This window comes from Thamnophis elegans, chromosome 10, assembly GCF_009769535.1.
Source record: "Thamnophis elegans isolate rThaEle1 chromosome 10, rThaEle1.pri, whole genome shotgun sequence".
NCBI lineage: Eukaryota > Metazoa > Chordata > Lepidosauria > Squamata > Colubridae > Thamnophis > Thamnophis elegans.
Window position 1 is genome coordinate 32,087,591 of NC_045550.1, and position 24,343 is coordinate 32,111,933.

At 41.1% G+C, this 24,343-nt stretch overlaps 1 protein-coding gene across 2 annotated transcripts; it reads left to right on the plus strand.

Annotated features, from left to right (window-relative positions):
* The first annotated feature begins 2,753 nt into the window (after window positions 1-2,753).
* Window positions 2,754-23,707, plus strand: AMOTL2 (angiomotin like 2). 2 transcript variants are annotated; one of them, XM_032225276.1, is made up of 10 exons: window positions 2,754-3,031; window positions 5,636-6,483; window positions 8,504-8,768; window positions 12,366-12,510; window positions 13,284-13,376; window positions 17,502-17,797; window positions 18,859-19,151; window positions 19,469-19,677; window positions 20,490-20,657; window positions 22,046-23,707. In XM_032225276.1, the coding sequence occupies exons 2-10, from the start codon at window positions 5,732-5,734 to the stop codon at window positions 22,102-22,104; spliced, it is 2,280 nt and encodes a 759-aa protein (XP_032081167.1). In that variant the 5' UTR covers window positions 2,754-3,031; window positions 5,636-5,731; the 3' UTR covers window positions 22,105-23,707. The 2 variants fall into 2 exon arrangements, with proteins under 2 accessions (XP_032081167.1, XP_032081168.1); XM_032225277.1 differs by lacking the exon at window positions 2,754-3,031 and adding an exon at window positions 3,954-4,036.
* The last annotated feature ends 636 nt before the right edge of the window (window positions 23,708-24,343 follow it).

The window sequence follows — 24,343 nt, forward strand, 5'->3', positions numbered from 1 at the left end:
TGGAGTACCTGTCTCCTAAAATGAATTTGTGTGAATTTGTCTCCCATGAATAAAACCAATTATTTCATTGGACAAAAAGAAATCTTGTGCTTTTAATCATTCAGAAGATGCTGTCAATGGAACATTTGCAAAAAAAATGTGAAAGCAGTGAATAGTTACTCTCTGAATTTTTATTTGTTGCTGGCTACGATGGGAGATTATTAAGAATATTTTATTTCTGTTTACTCTGTTATGTTTTATCTTGAATAACTAAATAAACCAAAAAATATTTAATCTGTAGCAGTTGAGAACCCCAGCAGTTCTCAAACTCAACAGTGACAAATTGATGGAGGTGAAGCACCATGTGAGTTTTGACTGTCTTTCTGTTACAAATGGAAGCCCCAGAAGAAGTCTGAAGTGAATTCTGCCCAAGCTCCCATGTTGAAACAGGCCTCACCAAGCCTGAAGATTTTGACATCTCTTCTAAAATGCATATGACCTCACTACAGGTCATGGCCCGGGCTGTATAAAGGCCAGCTGATGCACTAATCACAACATAACAGTGGCACCCCTTGATAGAAGTAAAATAAATGTGACGTCTGATTATTAAACTTTTAAATTTTAGTCATTGAATCTGCCAAAGCAAACATTTTTAACAATGTAGATCAAACACAGCAGAAAAGGACAATTACGGGGAAAAAATCCACTAAAGTATATTGTGGTGGTTAATAACACAAGAACCAGGGAAAAAACTTTGTGGTGTCTCCTTCCCTTGGCGCCCAAAACTCCTACTTATTTTGTTCAATAGCTAATACAGGATTGCTCATGGCCCCTAGTTTGAGAAGCCCTGATGCACTCCCAAAGTTATGATTGCAGTAGGAAGCATTTGCAGGTCTCACTGGCATAAAAGCAATTGGATCAGACTGTTCCATGCCAGGATCCAAGACGTTCAGCACCTGTTACATTATCCCAAAGAATGAGTACTATTGACATGTACTGTTTTTTCTTGGTCCAGGTTTTTTCTTGGTCCAGGAGTAACTGGGCTTCACTGAATTGGCAAGAAACAGAAAAAGCACTGGAGAGGGGCGGGGAGAGAAAGTGATTTTCTCGAAAGAGGGAGGGATGCAGTGTTTGAGTGGAAAATCATCACCACAACAATATATTATTGTTATTGTAATGGGCTATGTATTTTTTCTTAGAACCTTACAGCCCATTAGTTGGACTCAAACACAAAAGGTGAATCAGAGCCCCTTAATGACTGAGAAAAGTGAGATGCCACTTGCAGTTACAAAGTTCCATCAAAAGAATATTCAATCTAGCTCTTCTTAATCAATTGGGCATTGGGGATTATTTCAAATCACCTGAAGCTTTATTAGTGATCCCAGAATATTTTCTGTCTACCTCTGTTGCAAATGAGACATGAAAATGTTAGAAGAAGCTATGGTAGATATGAAAAATGTTAAAAGAAGAGTCATGATTGGGAATTTGAGTTCAGAGTACATGACCTCCCAGTTTTAACCTGTAACTGAAAATAGGTTTTTTAAAATAAAATTATTATATGTGGAAAGGAGGCATCTTGTTAACTAGACTATATCTAGCAAACCAGTAACTTATACTTAACAATGCAAAATTTGTATGATTGGAAACATTTACTGTATATTTTCTTTTTCCATGTCCTGAATTCTCTTTTAACTATACAAAAATCATTTTAATAATGGCATCACATGTCTGTGCTGCATGTCAGTGAAGTTGCCAAATATTTTGCATGTCTTCACAGTCAGAAGGTCCCGAATAGTCAAGCTATGCCCAATTGATTCCTGAACTGCCATCATGGCTTCAGTAGCCTTTGGGTGGAGGAAAGGATTGTGTATTATTTCTCTTATGTTAATTTCTAGGAAATCACCTTTGTTCTACTGGAGAATTTTCCTGGTCATTCTGTTGAATGAGTCTTGGCCTTTTCCTGGAAAGTCCCTGCAGCCATAGATTATATTCAGAAAAGGGTGGCTGAGATTCGGGAAGCACTTGCCTGGAGTCCAATTCTGACCTGATCTTTTGCAGAAAGATTAAGTATAAATTCCAGACAGCATCTCATTGCAGGTAGGAAGGAAAATAGCTAAGCCCTTCTTTTATATAACCTCATACAGCAGCTCTTATTTATGGGAAAGCTAATGATACGCAACCTTCCTTAAATCCACAGGGTCCATTCATGCTTCTCTTTTTTTTTCCATTTTAGCCAAAGTCTTTCTGTGCCCTTCAAAGCAGCAGCTCTCCACTGCGAAGCCATTGCAGCCAGTGGTGAAATTCATTTTTTTTACTACCAGTTCTGTAGGCCTAGCAGGGGAAGGATACTGCAAAATCCCCTCCCCACTAGTGGGGCCAGCCAGAGGTGGTACTTGTCGGTTCTCCAAACTACTCAAAATTTCCGCTACCGGTTCTGCAGACCCTATCAGAACCTACTGCATTTCACCCCTGATTACGGCCCAGCAAAGCGTCTCTACAACTGGAAGCCATATAAACCGTGGCAGCCTTTAAATCGAGCTGCAGAATTTAGTCTACGCTGGTCGAGTACTATTTTGTGACAGTTGGGGAGAAGCTGGAGCACGCCCTCTCCCGGCCTTTGGCTGCAGAGCCGCCACGGCAAAGCTCTTTAAAAGCGAGTTGCGTACTTTGATCCCAGTGGGGAACCTGAAAACTCTCGCATTCCTGACATAGCATCAGCCTCTTTCGCAGCCCAGCCCCTTTCTCCTCGGCTCGACTTGCAGCTGGAGGAGGCAGGCGCTGCGCGCAGTCGCCTTCCTTCCAGCAGGGGCGGACACAGGCAGGCTCTTCTGGGCAAGGAAGCTAGGCTTCCATGCACGCACGTACACACACTCACACACGCGCGCGCGTAGAGACAACTTACATTCAGTTGCCCGGGACAGCAGCACGAGCGGAGGCGCTGGACGGGCTCGAACGCCCCTTTTCCTTTTCGGCGCTCAAGCTCCGCAGCCAGAAAAAGAAACCCTCAAACCGTGCGGCAGAGTCACCGGGCCACTCCGGCTGCTATGATTGGGTAAGTTTCACGCCGCTGGAGGTTCGGTCGGGAGGGGAAAAAAGAGACGGCCGCGACAGATGTCTGGCGGCCGGAACGGAGAGCGGCTATGGGCAAGGACCCCTTTTTCCCTGCGATGCCCCTTCCAAGATCGGAGACCCCTTTTAGGAATTACGTCGTTTTGCTCCTTCTGGTATTGGTGGCCGGAGCAAAACTGCGAGCCCAAAGCTTATTGGTTATTTTTCCTTCTTTTTTTTATCTTTCGCCCTTAGAAAAAACTCCCGTGGGCATCTTTACCGGTGTAGCGCACCCACACACCCCTTTGCCCATTCGCTTTCCCTGCAACTCTTTTACTAAATGGCTCTCCGTTCCCTGCGCTCAGCTGTCCCGGTGGCTTGCAAAATGACAATACTTGCCCGCAAACGTTTCGAAATATTTGGGGTTTTTTTGGGGGGGGGGAGCGAGTGTAGCAGTGTATATAAGTGCTGTTCTTTGCGACTGGGGAGTGTGGGGGGGGGAGCGGTTTGCTAGCAATGCAGGTACTGGGAGAGTTCTACCCCGCGAGCGGTAGCCTTGGCTTTGTCTTGCCTGCCGCTGCCCGATGCTTCTAGTTCTCACTTAGCAGGAATGTTAATTGCAATCCAAACCCCTATGATGTCAGCGCAGAACTATTTGGAAAACAAAGAGCGGGCAGGGAAACTCGAAAGACGGCGCAGATGGCAATCTGCTGAGTACGCTGCGAGTGAGCGCTCTCTCTCTCCTTCCCTCTCTCTCTCTCTCCTTTGGGTTTGGACTGGGAGAAGGAGATGTAAAAGCCAAACCTTCGCCATTTCCTCCAGTCTCTGCTTTTAGCCATTTGTAGGGAAATTGGCAGAGTTATGGGCGAATGCGAAGTTTTTGAGGAGGGAGCCGCGAAGTGTTGAGGAAGGCATACTTAGGATTGCAACCCAAGACCGAAGTTAACGCATCTGTTCCTTGGATCATTCTTGCGGGATGGGTCGGAACTTTCCTTTCTTTGCGCTGTTGGTGCGTAGTTTATGAAGATTCGCCGAGCATTTAATTTTTCTCCCTGGCTTGCTTGCAAACATTTTTCAGGAACGTGTAAGCTAGCTTTAAGAGAACTGGTGTCAAGATATTTTTTTTCCTGGAAGCTTTGCAGAAACATTTTTTGTTGTTTCAGAACTCCTACATTGAATCTCTTTTCTGAAGAGTAATGGTTAATACATCTGCATAAAAAATAAGATGGTCGTTCTGTAGCATCATAGATAGTTTTATAAGATGAAGAGTTCCACATAGCCTCACTCTTTGACTCCTATGTGTTTTCCCAGAATCACACACTATTTCTAAATAGTTTAGTTATGGTAACCTATTTTGCCTTTTGTATGGTTCCTAATTGTTTAGCACAAGCAGTGCAGAGTATAAAATCTGGCTAAAGACTGCCTTTGGGCAAATGCAGAGTTCCTTTTCTCTAATTCCACTCAAAGGCAGGACTCCCAATTCACAAATTAGGATTAATTTTCAGCTGTGGATCTTTTGTAGAAATCAACTTTGGCTGCTGTGCCACATTAATATTGTCTTATTTTTGACATCTTTTATTTAAAGTAAATAAACATTTTATCAGATCATACACAGTTTTTGTTTTGCTGTTCATCTTGGGTTAGAATAAAACCGTATGGGAAGAACAGGATATTAGCTCCTTGCTGGAATGAGATTAAGTAGCCCTAGTGAATTGAGGAAGGTTTTTCCAAAGCTAACCAGTGGGCTAGCACTCATCAAAAATTTTTTTACTTGAGTTGTATCTTGTTTCAAGATTCCCTCTGAGACAATACTTTGTACTTAAAGTAAGGCCATCATAATACAGTTGCAGAGAGTATCAGCAAGCTTCATTTTTTATAGTTAAGCATTGTTTCCAATTTAGTGCAACTGATTTATTGGGCAAAATATTGGATATGGTGAAGGTTGAGGAAGTGGGGCTTCAGTTCCTGATGGTATTTATTGGCCTAAATACTCAGAACCTATTTCATATGATTGTTGCAAAAATGTTGCATGGAAAAACAACATTTTAAAAGAGCATTTTCACATGCACTGTGAAATCTGATTACTTTTTGCTTCACCTGTCCACAAAATTAGAAAGATCTGCTTCTGAATCAAAAGCATAGGAAGCAGTCCTTATGTAGAAAATGTATGAGAATCCCTGGAAGTAGGCTCCAGTTAAATGTGCACTTTAGTTTCAATCTAAGCCTTTGGACTGGTTTATAGCAAATCTATACGAATGAATTGAATAAAACCTAAGAAATAAAGACATGTTAATAGATACATTTTCTCATTTTATTCTTGTGCCCATAAGCTAGAAAGCCTTTGGGAAACTTCTAAATTTGCTCTCCATTTCTAAAGCAATGTCTCTCACAATCAGACCCTTCCATATTTGTTGGGCTATAAATCCAATCAGTTATGTAGAGTGTTGGCCATATCAGCTGGAAGTGATGGAAATTATGGTCAAGGATGTCTGGAAGGTACCACATTGCAAAAGACTATTTAAAAAGATACAGAATTGGAATGTAGTGGTCTTTTTCAATGAGTTTATTATGTTGTGCAACCTCATGACCTTTTTCTCTCTCTTTGCAGGGTCATTTGGATGGACAGTAGCTATTAGATTCCAGAAACAAATTTTGCTGTTTTGGTGCATTTAGAAAGCACTAGGGAAGAACCCGTTAGTTGAGAATGAGGACAGCTGAGGATTCCTCTGGAACTGTCCTTCACCGCCTGATCCAAGAGCAGCTGAGGTATGGTAATCTCACTGAGAATCGTACACTCCTAGCCATACAGCAGCAGGCCTTGCGAGGAGGAGGAAGCAGTGGGAGCCCCCAGTCCTCCCTTGAGAGTCTCACACAGGATGAGAGCCAAATGGTTCAGCAATCAACACGACAAGAACCCCAGGGCCAGGAGCACCATGCTGACCACTTCTACCTGGAGAATAGCATGTACCGGTTCTACCAGCCTCAGCATAAAGGAGAAGAGCTTCCCACCTATGAGGAGGCCAAAGCTCAGTCTCAGTATTATGCCACACAACCAGGACAACATGTTAGGGCCACTTTGTCTGGAGCACCTATAGAAGGTGGACAGCGCAGGACCTATGCTTCTGACATTAACAGCATACCGCAGGACGAGTCACTGAAAGAGCTGAAACATGGTCATATACGGTCACTCAGTGAGCAGCTCCTGCAGGTGTCCCTGGAGAGGAATGGCATTCAAGCACAGAACCACATGAGTTCCTCTTACAGCTATCCTCAACTTTCTAGGCACCACCAACTCTGTCTCTCTAGAGGAAAGTCCTCTGAGGCATCAGATGAGCTCCGTGGTCCTCCTCCAGAATATCCTTATATAATCCCTTCACAGGAGGCATCAGAAAGTTACTTTTCTGACCCCAGGCAGCACTACAGAGAAGGTCCAGGATTTCAACATCCTGAAATCAGGTAACTGTTTGTGTTGGTTTTATATTACTTTGCTTATGTTGAAAGTTGGAATTTCACAGAATACTTTCAAAGGATTGTGTTCTGGTTAGTCATTCATTTGAATTCTTCCAGTTCTTAAATCTAGCCCTTTCCATCTTGTCAGAAAGCACCTTCTGTTGTTTTTTTCCCCCTTAGAAGATAAATTGGATGTGGATGGTTATTATTCTAAGTGGGGATGTATGGAGTTAAACTCTTAAATCCTGTTTCACTTTCAGCTCCTCCTCTCCCCCCAACTTTACCTTTTCTTGTGGAAGAAGATTTGCCTTTGATTTGTGTTTGTTTCTTTTGGCTTTGTAAAGAGATTTTGTTAATTTCAGGGCAGATTGGGCACACAACTTCTATGAACCATGTGAGAAAGAATTGGCATTTACTATTGTCCAAGGATAAAGAAGCAAATAGTTCAGATAGCATGGGAAAAAGTAAAGGAGTTATAGCAGGCATTCCTCCAAGCTTTGTAAAGAAATGCAAAGGCCATTGGATTCTGTTTTGGGAGGGGAGAGTTCAAGATTCTGTTTCATCATACAGTTACTCTTACAAAAATGGTAGAGGAAGAATCAGAGTTGTACCTCTTGTGTAACTCTGTATTTATGAATGCAAGCTTATCTGAACATCCTATCTCTTTAGCATGTAACTATCTTCCTAAGTTTTATGAGTTGTGCCAGCAACCAATGAGCTGAGGGCCAATCTTGGACCTGGCTTGCTTTTTGGCCCATAAGGAACATTCCTTTTTGCTTAGAATATCATAGTTTTACAGCGGGTTTTGAATGGCATTTACAAGTACTTTCACAACTGCCTGCCACCATTGTGACTTACCAAGAATGAAGGGGGAACTGAACCGTAGTTTCTGGCTGGAGACAACCTCTAGTGAATACTGGCAGGAAGAGATAATGCTGGAGGCAGGAAATTGGCTCTTTCCTGGGGAACAAAAGAAGGTGGGGGGCAGTTGTGGGCTAAAAGGAAGGTATATATATATTCTTGTTTGCTCTAGGATCACTTCGCAAGAATGTCTGAATAACTCTGCATCAAAGGAGCCTTAGTCAGATCTTCTCAGAAAGTACTCTGCTTTGTGTACAAGAAGGGCATCCATGTTGAAATCTACAAATTTCTAATCGTAAGAGCAGGAGGAGAGAGAACTCTAAAGCTAACTTTTTGTTTAGGCATTTTAAAATTCCAGAATTAAATGGACCTTGGAGTTAGTCAGGTGGGATCATGGTAGCCATTAATTTTGATTAAATATTTATGAAAGTCAGTTTCTAGAGTTGTAGAAATTAATAGAAAACTGAGTGAGGAAAGGGTTCACAGTACACACCAAGACATATGCTTGGTATGGGTTTTGGTTTAGTGCAACGTAAAAACCTCATTGTGGCTTGTAAATGTGGGTTTATAGTTTAGCATAATTTGTGACTAATCAGAGGTGGCTTTTAAAAGAAATTGGAGTAAATGAAAACATGGCATAGCAGTGTTGAACTCAAACACTGAATTAAAGATCAAAGTGCAAATAATAAACTGGATAGCATCAGTTGTACTATGAAATCCATACTTTATGAAACCAGGTTTGTGTTTTTCTCAAAATTAGGAGCCTTTGTGCAAATAGTAATGAAAAATGCTGAACTGCAAATCTTACTAGTGGATAACTGGAATTTAAAGCAGTCTTGAATGGTTTACCCACTGTAGGCTGCCATATCTGAACTGGAAGAATGTGGATGAGACCAGAGGATAGCAAAGAGATCCCTTAATTACCATCTAGTGGTTGTCTGGACTTTTGCAGCAGATGTGGAAATCTTCTATGTTCTAAAACTCTCCTAGCTTAGTTAGTGAAACAGTGTTCAGCTAATAAACATTAGAGGGGTAGAATTTTTAAAGCCCAGGATATTTAAGTTGTTCATATGGCTGACCCAGATACTTGAGGTTTGCTACATACAGGGCTTGGGCCTTTCTTCTAGAAAGTTAACATTAATTTCTTCATCTTTTAATTTTTTAGGATGATGCAAACTCCGATGTCCCAAGCTTTCATGTCACAACAGGCTGCTCTCTGCCATAACCATCTGGGATCACTTACATCAGCTGGGGTGGCAGCTTTGATGGCAACTCAGGCTGCTTCTACTAGTAACCACTTGTCCCAAATAGAAGCTGTGTTGATGGAGAATAAGAAGTTGTTAAGAGAGAATGAGACGTTTCAAAGAGAAAATGAGTTGTTGAGGAGGGAACTGGAGAGTTACAATGAAAAGGCCAACCGGATTCAAAAGGTAAAGACCAAGCATAGCTCTACTTTAGCCATGCTATCTAATCAAAATATATGCAACTAATACACATTTTGTCATGAAACTACTACAATCAAGGACGAAGTCATAATTAAACTTTCTAAAATTTAAATCCTTATTCAGTGTAAGAAAAGGATATTTGTTGACTATCTCTTGTCTATCTTGGCAGCAAGAGTGGAGAATCTGGTTTTATGTTATCCAACTGTAGGAAAACTTGGTGGATGAGCCAAAGCAGGTCTTTTCAGGTTAATAGGCATGCTTGGAATTTTGAGATCATATTGCAGAATATTTCACAATAATTGTTATGTGATGCAGCAGCATGTTCATTACCATTACTATTGAATTTTGTATTTTTATATTCTGAGTAGATTGGCATAATTACAAAGTACTGGGTTTGGAAATAGTCATCCACCATTTTTGTATTCTAGGAATACGAGGCCTTTGTTGCAGAATGCCTCTTTGGAAATAAAGAAAATGCTGGAAATGATTCATTGCTTTTTATTGTGTCAGCTTCCATTTTTAAATTTTGATTGATGTTACTTTTCCAAACCATTTAGATAGAATTGATCATTATAAGTTTGTATTATGCAAGAGTTATAATTGTTGTACGTTGCACAAAAGTACAGAAAGCAGGCCTTTTGGAGTTTAGAAACCAGAAATGGCATATAGAGAATAGTATTTTATCAGGACCAATACTTGATCTTTCTAACCCCAGTATATCATTTACTTCAATGAAGGCTTGCAACATCAGTGGTGAAAGTTGATTCATATGTCCCAAACAAGTACCCAGTTATGAGTGGTAGAATTATCCATTGCAGTAGTGAGGGCCAAAAAAGAAAAAATGCAGCATTTTCTGCTACTTGAAAGATACCTAGTTATTTGAAGGATACCTTACTCCTTAAGGGGACGCCGTGGCTCAGTGGCTAAGACGCTGAGCTTGTCCATCAGAAAGATCAGCAGTTTGGTGGTTCAAATCTCTAGTGCTGTAACGGAGTGAGCTCCTGTTACTTGTCCCAGCTTCTGACAAGTCATCAAATATGATAACTTTAATAATTATCTGCCTGGTTTTTTAAAGATGCACATGAAGCCTATTCTGAAGTAGCAATTCACAAGTTTACACTAAGCTACGGTTTCCCTAGTTTATTGAAGAAGCCACTGTAACTTTGTTCACATGTAACACTTAGCCATAAATCATGTTTTACAAACCCCAATAACTGAGGTGACTCATTCTGCTAAGCAAAGCAAAACGAAGTTCTAGCGTGGTAATTCAGATAATCCTGAATTGACAGTACAAAATTGGGGATCAACCAGACAGCCACTAACCACCACCACCCCGCACCACTGTTTCTTTATAATTAAAATAATATGCTGAGATCTTCCAAATTCTTGCCTCAAATTTTCATGCAGTCTCTTGTGAAATTGTTCTTTGTTGTACTTTCTCGCATACAACTATCATGTAAGACCCCTTTGGAAGGCCTAGGGAAACTGAAAATATTGCTAACTGCCTCCCCTATACTATTACTCTGTGATTGGTTTGGGCTTGGAGTTACCTGTGAATCCAGCTATTGTGTTTGGAGCAATCATGATGTTTTCTGGAAGAGCAGAGGGCTCATCAGAGTGCTTCATAAAGCTTTGCTTTCAGCAACATTTCCCCAGATGCTCTCCTTTTGGCCTTTGGTTTCCCATAAACAGCTGTCCTGAAAACCATCTCATCCTTTAATACTTTTCAATTACTCTCCCTCCCCTTTAAACAGCTGTGGAGCACAAGCTAACAGGACCCAGCTGATCTTAAGCTGAAGCAGTTGTTGAGTGGACAGAGAGAGAAAAGAATCTATTCACCTTCTCTGCCAACAGTTGTGCTCTCCTGTTATATGGGCCTGCCTCCTGGGCTCTCTTGGTAGGCAAGACACAGAAGCTTTTGTGCAGAAACACACAAGGAGAGGCTATGGCAGCCCAGCATCAGCCAAGGGCGAGAATACTCTTCTTGAAGCCATTGAGTTATTTGGGAATGGCCTGGCACGTGCCAGGGCTGCAGAGGGAATATGCCAGGCCTGCAAAGCAAAGCGTTAACAATGGAACATGGAACTGCATATCAGTCGGCACTAAAGAAGAATAGGGCAGAAGTGTGAAAGAAAAGAAGAAGGGGTGAGGGGGAAACCACAGTATGTCCTAAAATATTCTAATGGAACAGTGTAGAGTGATTTAAGTCACAAATTGTAAACATCTAATGTCGTGATTTTAACGATTCTGTTTACTGCATTCATAACCTTATCATCATTTGGACCCCATTCTTATTATCAACTTCCTTGTATAAGGGGAAAGATGCAATCACCATTGCTAGTGTATAGTTTTTGTAATGAATGTGGTTGCTGGTTATCAAACAGCTGGTCAAATCCAACTCAAAACAGGCTTAGGAATATATTGAATAGCTAGCAAATGATATAAAATAAAATAAAAAGAGCAATGATACATTGGACTTTGAGAAACCAGAATAACATATTGGCTTTTATTTAAATTAACTTGAAGGAGATGGCAGTGATGCTGACTTCGCCTTTATATGATTGTTTTAATCTGCCTTAACACTTTTAAATTGCTTTAAATTCTAATGTGTTTTCTCACTAAGGTTTTTGTGACAGTTTTATACATTTTCGCATAAACACGTGTATTGTAAAGCATTTATATATATATATATATACACACATACATACATACACACACATACACACTTCATGTAATAAAAACACTACAAACATCAAATACTATTTTTAATAAACATCATAGTAACATTTTAGCATTGGCACTCCGCCTATGTTTTGGTCTAGTAATAGAAAATGTTGGAAATGATGACTGACCTCCAAATAAATTTTAGACCTTAAATATGAAAACAATGGCTTGAAAGAGTGATAACATCAAGAAGCTTCTAAATATTAAGAGTTTCCAGTTCAGTTATGTCTTGTGAGAGACTGACTTTTCTAACTCATGTGCTTTTGGTTCTCTAAATGAAGATCACTGCATTCAATTTCATGTTTAGAGTGTGACTTTTGAATATTAAGAAATGTTTGTTAATTTGTATTCCAATGCAAATTTGAAGTTCTGTTGTTGAGCAAATGTTCATTACTGTACAGGTAGTCCTCGACTTACAACGACAATTGACCCCAAAATTTCCATTGTTGAGTGTAACATTTGTTAACTGAATTTTGCCCCATTTTACGACCTTTCTTGTCACCGTTGTTAAGTGAATCATTGCACTTGTTAAGTTAGTAACCCGATTGTTAAGTGAACCTGGCTTCCCCGTTGACTTTGCTTGTCAGAAGGTCACAAAAGGGGATCCCATGACCCCAGGATACTCACCCATCATAAATACGAATCAGATGCCAAGCATCTGAATTTTGATCACGTGCTCTTGGGGATGCTGCAGTGGTGATAAAGTATGAGAAATGGTTATAAGTCACTTTTTTCCAGTGCCATTGTAACTTTGAACGTTCACTAAATTAACTGTTGTAAATCAAGGACTCCCTGTAATTTATGGATTTTATTATGCAGATATGTTTTAACCTAAATGTTCTGGTTTATGATACTTAGTTGGAAAGCGAAATTCAACAAATTTCAGAAGATTATGAAAATCTAATGAAAGCATCATTAAAGCGAGAAGCTTTGGAGAAGACCATGAGAAACAAAAAGGATGGGGAAATGAGGAGGTTGCAAGACTTCAATCGGGATCTCAAAGGTAAGGCAATTTGGAAAGGTCAAATTCTAAATTTGGGTGATATTATGAGTCAGAAAATGGTCTGTTATGTTTGAAATTTCCTATTCTTTACCACCACTCTATACCATTTAACGCAAGCTGCCCTAGGATGTATTCGGATTCATACTGCTACAGCCATTGACTCAGTAGCCAATGAGACTCAGATTTGGGCATCTGCTGTAGCAGGTGCCTTCTTTTCCTCTTTAGTGATAAGATTTTGATTATGCATTGGAGACAAAGAGTTGACCATCACTGCCCACTGGCACAACGGTTAATGGTAATTAGAATAAAAAGGCAGGTTGTGACCAAGAGGTGAGGGGAACTATGCACCTTCATGGCTTGTTGGCAGTTTTTCAAAATCACTTATAAACTGAATCATTTAACTTAGAAGGTTCCAAAAAGTTATTTAGTTATTTTCTAGACTGTAATTCTTATTATTAGAATAAAAAATAATAATAACAAAATGGCAGAATCTTGGAATCTCTGGATCCCAAACATCTAATAAGGCTTGGAATCCAGAGAAATATTGTTCTTATTTAAAGTTCTAAGAAATAAAGCATTATTTGTGAAAATAATGCAATTATGCAAAGGATAATTGTGCCATTATTAGCAGCTATGTCCTCTGACAATGTTAAACACAATAGCACCTTTGGCAAGTAACAAATAACTGTCTGTGCCTTTCCAGAAATCCATGAATATTTGAACATTGAAATATGTTCTAATCTTGATTTTCTTTTCCTTTCAATTTGTTATAGAGCGATTAGAGTCAGCAAACAAACAATTGGCTAACCGAGCACAGGAAAATCAAGAAGGAAACCAAGGGACTATGGCAAAACTTGTTGCTCAAAGTAAGCCTCTTCAAAAGCTTTTGATAGTTCCACTGTATTTCTACTTCCCATAAGCCCTTCTGATAGTATCCCACTGCATATCTCTGGTTTTTCACTTGCAAACCAATATTCAACAGGACCAGTGTCTTATTCCTTGTGCCTTTGCCTCAAACAAGCTGGAAAGAAGATAAGTCTGTGGTCCCTTTAAGATTGAAGAGGAGGCGGATCCTCCTTTGGAAGCCTTTTGCCATTCCCCTGAGGAGGCTAAGTTATTCTTGGCACTTAAACTAGAGCCATTAATCACAGCAACCATCAGTGTGACCTGGATTCTTTGAATTCCAATGGCTGTTCTGGCTGTTCCAGCACACAAGCTATACTCCCTCTCCTTAAAGTCCTAGGTCCAAGATGTTTCTTGCTGCTGTTCTGGATTTTTGAAAAGAGGGATTGTTGTCAAAGGATGAGAATTGGCCTGGTAATGGGGGTGGAGGTTGGCAGGGAATGTTCCTGCACTCAATGTTTGCCTCTCCAGTTCAGGAAACTACTTCTCTCTTTCCAGGAATGAGAGGTCCTGCATCCTTGCAGAAAGTACTTCTCCTGGCTTTGTAAACACAGCAGTGGGAAACAATAATCCTTTGAATAATTGCTCTGAAAAACCCTGTTTTTCACTTAGATAGCCATCCCCTGTTGGTGAGAATTAGAATCTCCGCTGTATTATTTAAAGGGTTATATCAGTGGTCCCCAACCCCCGGTCCGCGGACCGGTGCCGGGCCGTGGAGTACCTGGCACCGGGCCGCGCAGCGGCCGGGGGCCATGATCGCTGCAGCGGCCGGGGGCTGCCACCAAAGGACCTTCCCGGAGTTGCTTTTCTGAGCAACGGGGAGACAAGGGACAAAGTACCGTCCGTTTTGCCCATGCCACGAGGGCAGCAGGAAGACTAGGACAGGGATCTCCTCTTGGCTCCAGCCAGGGAGAGAAGCAGCAGAGAAAGGTAAACCAGCATTTTATATTTTATTTGCTTTATTTGCTTTGCGCCCGAGTGGGGCGGGGAAAACACCTCGCCAGAGGCTGCTGGAGAACTCTTTCCAAAGAAAGGGTCTGGGAACTGGGCGGGCGAGATTGGAGCGGGGAGCCAGGGAGCGCACTTGCTCCCCTTTCCCATGGCCTGCCTTTCTCCACGGAGCCTGTGGATGCGGCTGCTGGCTGTGCAGGTAGCCTGGAGGGAACCCCCGAAGCTCCTGGCATGGCCCTGGCATTGGAGATCCACATTTCCAAAGCGTAGCATTATTTCACTCCTCTCCTGTTTTTTGTGGGGGGAGCTACGCGAAGCGGGTGGTGGCACTTGGGGAATATTTGTGTCCCCGGGAGATCTGCTCTTCCCCGCCCCTTACCTCCGAAGGGGAGGCCAGGCGTGGGAGGGAGTGCTAATGATAATGACCGATTCCCTCCTGTTTCTGTGGGTTTGGGGGGGTGGGGAGAGAAGGTAGTTGCAGAGCCTGGACTGAAGTTAGGAGGCTGACTCGCTACAATAAGCAGTGACCATTATTTGGAGGAAGAAAAAGCATAGCAGTGCGACGGAGATTCACTCTTTCAGAACCTGCATCATCTTTTTTTCAAATTTAAAAAAAAAGCCTTTTAAACATTCTTATTCCTAAAGGCAAAAAACCCCATGAGGCTTGCTGGAGAACGGAGCGGAGGTGACGTACGAGGGGGAGGCTGGGCGCCATGGTGGGGGAAGCTGTTGCTGAAATAATTCGATCTGTCAGGAACTCGGAGTGGGGGGGGGAGGTCAGTGGGAAGCCTTTGCCGGCACAACGCCAGCCGTAGCTCTGAAGTTGCTTTCCTTTCTACTGAATCCCCGGTCTTCACTCACTCCCTCTTGCAGCACGCCCCGATGTGAAAAACGCCGAGATCGGCACACTTGGGGCTGCTGCTGCTGTGATGTCCAGGGAGGCTCCGCTGGTCTAGAACCGATCCACGGGGGGAGGGATCGTCTTCCCGAATGGGCTGGTAAGGGGATAGAAAAGGTTTTTCTCCAGTTCCAGGTTTCAGCTTCTTGGCTCCATTATCTCATTATCTCTTTCCAGCTTCTTTTGTTAAGCCTCTAATTAAGGTTCATTTTTATGCCTTAATAAAGATCACCTGGTTAAAAAGAAGGAAGAGGCTCCACTGGTCCGGAGCCCATCTGCAGGTTGGGAAGGAGGGAGAGACAGACAGAAAAACAGACAGACAGAGACACAGAGAGAGATGCACACACAGAGTGAGTGAGTGAGTGAGTGAGTGAGAAACAGATAGACACACACACATACATATACACACAGAGTGACAGAGAGAGGAAGGGAGGGGAGAGGGATAGTGTGATAGAGAGGGAGGGAGAGACAAACACACACAGAGTGTGTGATTAAGTGAGTGAGTGAGAGATAGACACACACACACACATACACACAGAGTGACAGAGAGACAGGAAGGGAGGGGAGAGAGAGAGAGAGAGCTTTCAATTTGTAGGGATGTAACCTGGCTGTTTTTGCCTGCTCTCAAAAAGATGAGCAGAGTTGAACCTGGCTAATAATTGGAGGGGAACCCACCTGGGAATCTCAGTACTGTATATTTAATAGTAAAATATTAAAAATTGTCCAAAAGCAACAATGACAATTTTCATACTACTGCTAAGAAAATTACGACACATCAATAAAATTATAGGAGCTGAGTTTAACTCAAGAGAAACTTTTCTAAAGGTAGACAGTTATATAACAATTCCACAATTCTGAAAGAACAAGCTTGTTCTATATGAAATTTAATGCTACAGTAGAATGAAGTAACACTGAAGGTAAGTGCAGGTAGTCCTCAATGCACGACCACAATTGAGCCCAAAATGTATGTTGTTAAGTGAGAAATTGATTGAGTTTTGCCCCATTTTACAATTTTTCTTGCCACATTTGTTAAGTGAAACAATTTTTTAAAATCAAACAAACCCCCCCCCCCCCCCGTCAATGGTGTCCCTTACCTAAAAGTCCACTGGGTAATTTTGGTCATTTGCTCTCAGATGAACCAATCTCACTGTTGTTGCAGGAAAAAATGGCACAATATTTATTTATTAGACTTATATATGCTGCTTTGGGCTTCTGATGTTCGCTGCAGCGCAAAAGCTCCTGGGCCGTGCGCAAAGGCTCCAGGGAAGAGAGGGAACAACGCCCCCCCACCCCTGCGCGCGCTCAGCGGGCCACGGTAAAATTATCAAAGGCTGACTGGTCCGCGGCGATAAAAAGGTTGGGGACCACTGGGTTATATGACTCTTCTGTCTGCTTCATTAGAATGGTTCTACCTCTTAATCAAGTTTCAGCAAATCATGAAAGAGTGGTAGAGTATGGATCGTGTCCTTATCGTTTTAGCTCCCACATACAATTATGGCCACCACATTTTGGTCTCTTGGAAGATAAGAAAACTTACAAATAACGCCAGAGTCTTTTTGCGAATGGGGGAAAGCAGTGTGGTGCCCTCTGCAGAGTCATGAATGAAACTGCTAGAGATAGTCATGTTTCTCTAACCTTTGGTGTAGGGTAGAGTAGGGTAAGAGGAAGGAAATGACATAGTTTACTAGATAAGTAGGGCATAAATTGAGTCTCTCAATAATAGCAGGGAATCTGTGGCTTTCATATATTGCCATATTCTGATACCTATTATGGTTAGCCAGCATGACTAATGATTTAGGATGATGCAAATCGTAATCCAATATCATCTGGAATGGTACAGATTTTTTGTACCTCTTCTACAGCAGCATGGTTTACAACGTCCCATAAATTCTTCATCTTACCTTGTTAGGCCCCAGCCATGATCACATCATGGAAAACCGTGGCATGGAAGCATGAGCGAAGAAGTAATAGGAACGTTGTGTAAGATCAAAGTACTATGTCACAACTATGTCTGTTTTTTTCCTCTTGAGTCTGGCAGTCTCCTGGCATAACCCTTTCGCGGAATTATTTCAGTAGTCAACAGATTATTGGAAATGAAGACAATAACCATTTCTCTTCTAAAAAATTATGATTTGGGCTTAGTGTATTACAGTTAAAATTATCTTTAACGTTACACTGTCAGAAATGTGGAGTACATAGCTGTGGCTTATGCCAAACCTCCTCTTTGTTTTATCTTCAGACTATGAATATCAGCAAGAAAGGGAAAAGTTACAGCGGGAAATTGCACGTCTACATGGCACTAATGAAGACCAACGTCGGCGGGCTGAACTGTTGGAGCAGGCTCTGAGCAGTGCTCAGGCCCGCACTGCTAAAATGGAAGATGAGTTGCAGAAGAAGCGAGCATATGTGGAGAAAGTAGAACGATTGCAACAGGCCCTGGGCCAGCTCCAGGCTGCATGTGAAAAGCGTGAGCAATTAGAACTGCGGCTCCGGACCCGCTTAGAGCAAGAACTGAAGATTCTGCGGGCTCAGCAGGTAAGAGAAGGACCAAGAAATAATGGCAAAAAAGTATGAAGAATATTCTCCTTACTAAGTTTGAAAGCAATTTTGAAAGTTTGGATTACCCACATATTGATGGATTTTTGTCTTATTTTTATCCCCTTACTAAAAGACTCAACAGTTTTACTTTCCATTAACATAGGAAGAATGTATCTCTAGAATGCTCCATTTAGTGTTACCTCAAGCCCAATAATAGAAGAATGTTTGTGCAACAAATCTAAACAACATTATGGAAGCTGTACTTCCTCTTCTGTCTTTTTACACAACTAATCAATTAATGCAATGACTAAGAATTTGTGGATGCAAGTATATACCAGGGCTATTGCAGCACTCTACAACTGGAAGTTGAATAATTCGTTTGGCAATGGTTAGCAATCTGTTTATCAGTTGATCTTTTTTCATTAGCATTTATTGAGATTGTGTTAATCATAAAATGTTACCCTTTTAGAAAAGGAAGTCAGGCACACTATAAAGATTAAGTCCTATTTGAGCAGGAAATTAAAGGAAAACAGTGACTGGGTGCAAAAATCAAATCTGCATTTTTTTAAAAAAAAATTAAGACATCTTTCAGATATGCAACTTTTTACCAGATTCAGATGATCCAAAATGATGGGAAATTTAGGGTATATGTTGAATCTCCTGGAGGAAAACTCCCTGAGGCAAAGAATATGCTTAATTCTTGCATATTTCTTTTCATCTGGAATTCCCAAATTACTTCCATTCTAACTTTATATCCCTGGAACATAAAGCTATCTAGCATATTTGTGGTTGATTCTAGTCAATTTTACTCCTGTAAAGAAAAGCTTTGAATTAGGCAGAAGTAATTTGCTGTGTAGAAACACCATTAGATTCTTGTAGGCCAAATAAATACAGGAATCCAGACTTCCAAATTCTTTAAGCTCGGTTTTTACTGGTAGGCTATACTGGAGTACAAGGGAGATGCCAGAAACATGAGCCTCATCTTGCATTGGGCCTATTATGTTAAATGCTGGAATGGACAATATTAAACGAGTCTTTCTTTTGCTTTGCTACTCTAGAGGCAGATGGGAGCCCCAGGTGGAGGATCCCCTGAGTTGAATGCCCACATACTGTCTGAACAGCTGAGAGAAAGGGAAGAGAAAATCCTGGCCCTGGAGGCTGATATGACCAAATGGGAGCAAAAGTACCTGGAGGAGTGTACCATGCGACAGTTTGCTATGGATGCTGCTGCCACAGCTGCTGCACAGCGGGACACCACCATTATCAACCACTCCCCACGCCATTCTCCCAACAGCAGCTTTGACGAAGACCTTTTGCTGGCAAACCACAAACATCAGGAGATGGAAAACAGGTTTGTCTTGTTAGAGGAAATTCTGATAGGGTTACTTCTGTATTGGCTTAGCCCCAGCAACATGAAAGACTATTATCCTTTTTAACCCTGCACTGTTTTTTTTTAAATGGCTTCCTTACCAGACATTCATAGCATGCCAAAGAGAACAGATTAACAACAGCTTCTTTTCTGCAAAATGTAACAAGAGGGTACATATTATGGGATGCTTAGAAGGAAGGCTTTGTTCAATTGCTAGACCTTAACATTCTGTGAAGGCTTCCTGTGAATTGTAATGTGTGCTGGTGGTTTCCTTCCTTATTGTTCATTTTCTTTCCCAGGTTAAAAGAACTTCATGCCCAAATCCTTGAAAAGGATGCTGTCATCAAGGTCCTGCAACAGCGCTCTCGGAAGGACCCCAACAAGGCTCATCAAGGCTCCCTACGACCTGCAAAATCAGTTCCATCGGTGTTTGCAGCTTCTGCCATACAATGTTGGCCAGGAAACTCTGTCAGTGAAAGTGATTACCACAGCAATCCAGATAACAAGGGTAGGATTTTATAGTTACATGTACTTATATTGTACATTCAATGCTTCTTGTCCTTTGGTTCCATTTAGGCCTTTTAGGCAATGTGGTGGTTTTATATTTACAGTATTTGTATTTTCCCCCATTCCCATAGCCTTATGCTTTTACCAAGTGATTTTGGCTCACTTCAGATTTTCCAAATCTGTGTTTGACAAGATCAGGGAAATGAAGCTGTGTGAGATAACAAAAATGTAACATGCTGTCAGACCAACAGAGTTAGTGCAAACTATGATTTTCAGATCCAGTGTAAAACAGTATAGTGAAGACAAAAGATTCCTTGCAAATGTCACATTCCTAGCCTTCCAGATTGTGGTGCGGAAGATCAGGAATGCAAGTTAATTCTCTGAAACTACTGGCCACTAATTAGAAGCATGAATTAGTTATCTGCAAGTCTTTGCCTTCTCTTGGTCATTAAGAAGCCCTACTGTGGAATTTCCATCCATGTAGCTTACAGTGACAGGCTGAATAAATATGTATAATATTAGCACGGCATTTTTTTAATTATTTCCTTGTAGATGTTCATGTTAGGAATAAATAGTAGAAAATATAAAATAATGCAATTTTCCTTTTGGTAATTAACGGCTATACGCAAATATTACTGATTACTTGATGGCTGGGTTCATACATTATATGTAACCTTAAATGGTTTGTATGGATGTGGCTTGCATGGTTTATGACAAGATTATCAGTTATTCTGTTCAGAAAAAAGGCAAATCATAATTAGCAATATTAATTTGATTATACTGATCTAAATTATTATTTTTTTGGTTCTTCAGCACTCAAGGCTGAAGCAGAAGTAACTGCTCCATCAAGTTGTATCCCCTTCCACACCAAACATGGCAGCAAAGATGGAAGTACACAGACTGAAGGTCTTCTCACAAACACTCCATGTGATGAGCTCAAGTTGCATGTTGAAAAAAACAGTGGTGCAGCAAGTTCCCTAGGTAAGGACCAGTTGATGAGTGAACCCACAGAGCCTGACCTTCTCTTTTAGACTTCCTAGTAGCTATATTCATAGGATACCCAGTGACCTGCCTTCTCTGCCAGAGATGCCTGTCAGGGTTCGCATAACTAAGAGGTGAACACAGTGCTGCTGCAGCAGGCCAAATACCAGGACTAGGATTCTTCCCATAGTGACTAATCATGAGTTTCATGCAATGCAGTATAGGCTTATCCTGGAGGAGGAGGTGGGGTGGATGCAGGAAGAACAAGAGACAGACATTAATAATTTGTGTGGATGTTTAAATTCTGTGTGTTCCCTGTTATATTTTCTTCAACAGTAAATTTCAATAGTCTCTATTTACCGACTGTTTAAAACAGGTAGGAAATAATACAATTCAGGTAGATCTGCCTTTTTCTTTTCTGAAACCCAGTGTAGTAGCCTCCATGGCCTGCAAAATGTGGAGGCATCTAGGAAAGAGGCTGAAAATCTTCAATAGTTTTGGGTTTATTAGGAGAATAAGAACTATGGTGCAAAAAAAGTATATTGAGCTTTTTGCAGGTTTTAAACACTCATTTGGAAACTTATTTTTGTTAAAATCAATCAATCAATCAAGTAACATTGCCCTGAATTCACAAATTTGTCACCTTATTTCATTAGTGTGGTTAATTTCAAAATGGAGCAGAGAGACAAAATGAGAGCACTCCAGGTTGGCTCAAGGCAAGTGGTAACAATCAAAGCAATAGGGATTACCCTGAAACTTAGCTTAAACCAAAGCCTTGGCCCTAAGAGGATTTTCTTATAGGCATAGAGTTATGTTCAGAATTTATACCAGGAACTAGATTTGATCAGCCCTCTCCAATCTATGCCCCTAATAAATAACATAGTCTTGGAAACGGTTAATGTTCTGCATATTTTATCAGTGATCAAGGGCTACAGGAGCTTTTAATCAGGTTTTGATGTCTCTCACATATGTCTGCATTATACATTATGTTAGGCAAAATGCTTAACATTTTTTTGGAAACATTTATCTAGCCGTCCATTTTTCAACCAATTCAGGTTTTTATTAGTGTAATGTCTGAACTCCCAATATTGATTTTGCAGGTCATGAATTGTGGCCTAGGACACAGGAATCTGATATTCATGGTTAAGCACCGTAGTTTCATGCAGTTTGTAACTTCAGCCATTGGGATTGTTGCGGCTACAAAGTCTACTTTTCATATCTTGTCTGTAAGACTAATATAAGTTTGGCTTGTGGCATCACCTTGAAAAGTTCTGCTACAACAAGCACAAGGGTTACAAGTTGTTTGTCTGGCATCTAAGCCAAATGTAGCTTGCAGTTTTGTATTTCCTCCAAGCATCTGTAGTAATGTAGCCTGTTTTTCTTTGCAGGGATGTTGCCAGCTGCTAAAATTCTTGACCTGTCAGACATGGTGGAGATTCTCATCTGAGGAGCAGGAGCTCTTCTATGGACCAGACCTAGGTGCTCTTTTCTGCCTTAGTGGATTTCTGCCTTCTCGGGAGACAGTAGCGGACCAAGCGCACAAAGCCTGAGGAGCCCTTCACCAGTTAGGATGCTCTGTGGAAAGCAGCACTAAAGACTTTGCAAGAAGATCTGGAAGAGATCAGCAACCAGATAGTTGATTTGAGGATGAATATCTCCAACTGTGGGAGATTCCCGAATTTGGATAGTGCATCCCACGAAAATTGTTCTGCAGTACGCTGAACAACTAAGAGTTGAGGTTAATGCTTACTTCAAGGCAGCTGTTCCACTTTTTCCTCTGCTGCTGGTTTTTCCCAAGAGATGGGAATACAAACTGGGAAGTCAAGTGGGACTTTTATGCTGCCTGGGTAAGGTCCTAGAGGTGGTGGCATGTTGAAGTTTGGCACTGGAAGAAGTGATATACGTAATACGCAGGACTTCGGGCAGATGCCCGGACCTGAAGCATAAACTATCATAAGCAAAAGTGTCTGGTGCTGGTGTGGCTACAATCAATTTTTCATACTGTTCCCCCTCCCCCAACTATGTCCACTGTTCAGTTCATAATTAGAGGAACTGCTGCAAATATTGGGAAGTCCAAGTGATCACCTGGAAAATAGCACATGACCTATCATAGATCTTAAGGTGAAGGGTGATGATGCCGCTATTTTGTAAATATCTTCTATAAGCCACAGTCCCTTTTGGGGGGCTCTTTCTGTTCTGTTCTAATATTTGCAGTGGATCTGCTTCATATCACAGAACTATTTCTTTTGTTGTCAGATTTCTTCAATGTTTGCTCCCCCCCCCCTTTTTCCCCTTCCATTTGATATCCTGTTTGTCGAGAGTTAAATATCCGCCTTTGCAGTCCTTCAGATTCCCTTTCCTTTGAAGCTATTTCCCATGATGCTTTAGACTGGAATTTCCCTACTCTTTGTTTGAGCAGCAGCCAGGAACCAGTTGTTTCTGTTTCTATCTTGCCATGGCCAAATTATCCTCATCTAAGCTGGATACATCCCGGTATGGTGTAGATCAGCACAGCTGTATGGGGGATGAAGGGCTTTGATGGAGAATTCCATCCGGGTCTAAAGCAAGATTACAGCCGAATCTCTTCATTAATAAGAATGGATGTTATTCTATTTGTAAAAAATGGAAAAGTGAATGAAAACTGCATTGAGAGAAGAGCCAAAGTATGAGTGCAGAAGTTTGGGTTAAGCTGGTGTTTTGAAGTGGCTGACAGTGGTAATTTTATAATCGTTAAAGGGCATTCGTGGGAATGATGTGTGTTTGAACATAGGGGTCTACAACAACATTGGGTCCCAAATTTGTGTTTTTCAAAAGAATCTGGAGAAAATATCTGTTAAAGGCACATCCTTTTCTTTTCTTTGGAACCACTCCAGAATCTGCTTTCAGCTTTCTTTGCTCTCTCTCCTGCCTACTGACAGCTGGCTTCTGACAGTAGCCAACTCTGAGATGAGTGCATTGATTACTCCAAATCTTTTGTTTGATTTCACCATCACACACTTTCATCCCCACCTCTGCTTCCTAGTTAAACATATGCATTTGCTGGACAACTGCATTGAAAAAAATAAAAAAAAAATCCCTCCATAAATGTGTAAAAAAAATCGGTGTGTGGCTATTGTGTGTTGTTTACAAAGTGAAAAACAGCAAACAAAAAGTTATATGAGAGAAGCACAGCTTAATATATTTCATATTGATATTTGGTATTCCTTTTAAAATATTTTTGTGCTGTGAACATTTTTTTTTCTGCCAGACAGTGAGGGGTTTTTTGTTGTGTTTTTGGTGCATTTTAAGTTATCTTAAATATTTAAATGTAAACCTGACTGTTTCTTATGCCGCCCTATACCGAGATTGCTGTAGCATTCCACTTGGTATAACAATATTTTAATAAAAATATTGTTTAATAAAACTGAAGTTATGTTTTTTTACTATGTGATGCATGTTTGTAAATGAAGAATGTAAGGATGCTAAAGCATCCAAAAGCAATTGGGGTGGGTCTATCTTGAAACTATCCATGCTAAGACATTTGTACCAGAGGTGGAATTCAGTGGGTTCTGACCAGTTCTGGAGAACTGTTAGCAGAAATTATGAGTAGTGTGGAGAACTGGTAAATACCACCTCTGACTGGCCCCGCCCCATCTATTCTCTGGCCTCCCGAGTCCCAGCTGATCAGAAGGAAATGGGGATTTTGC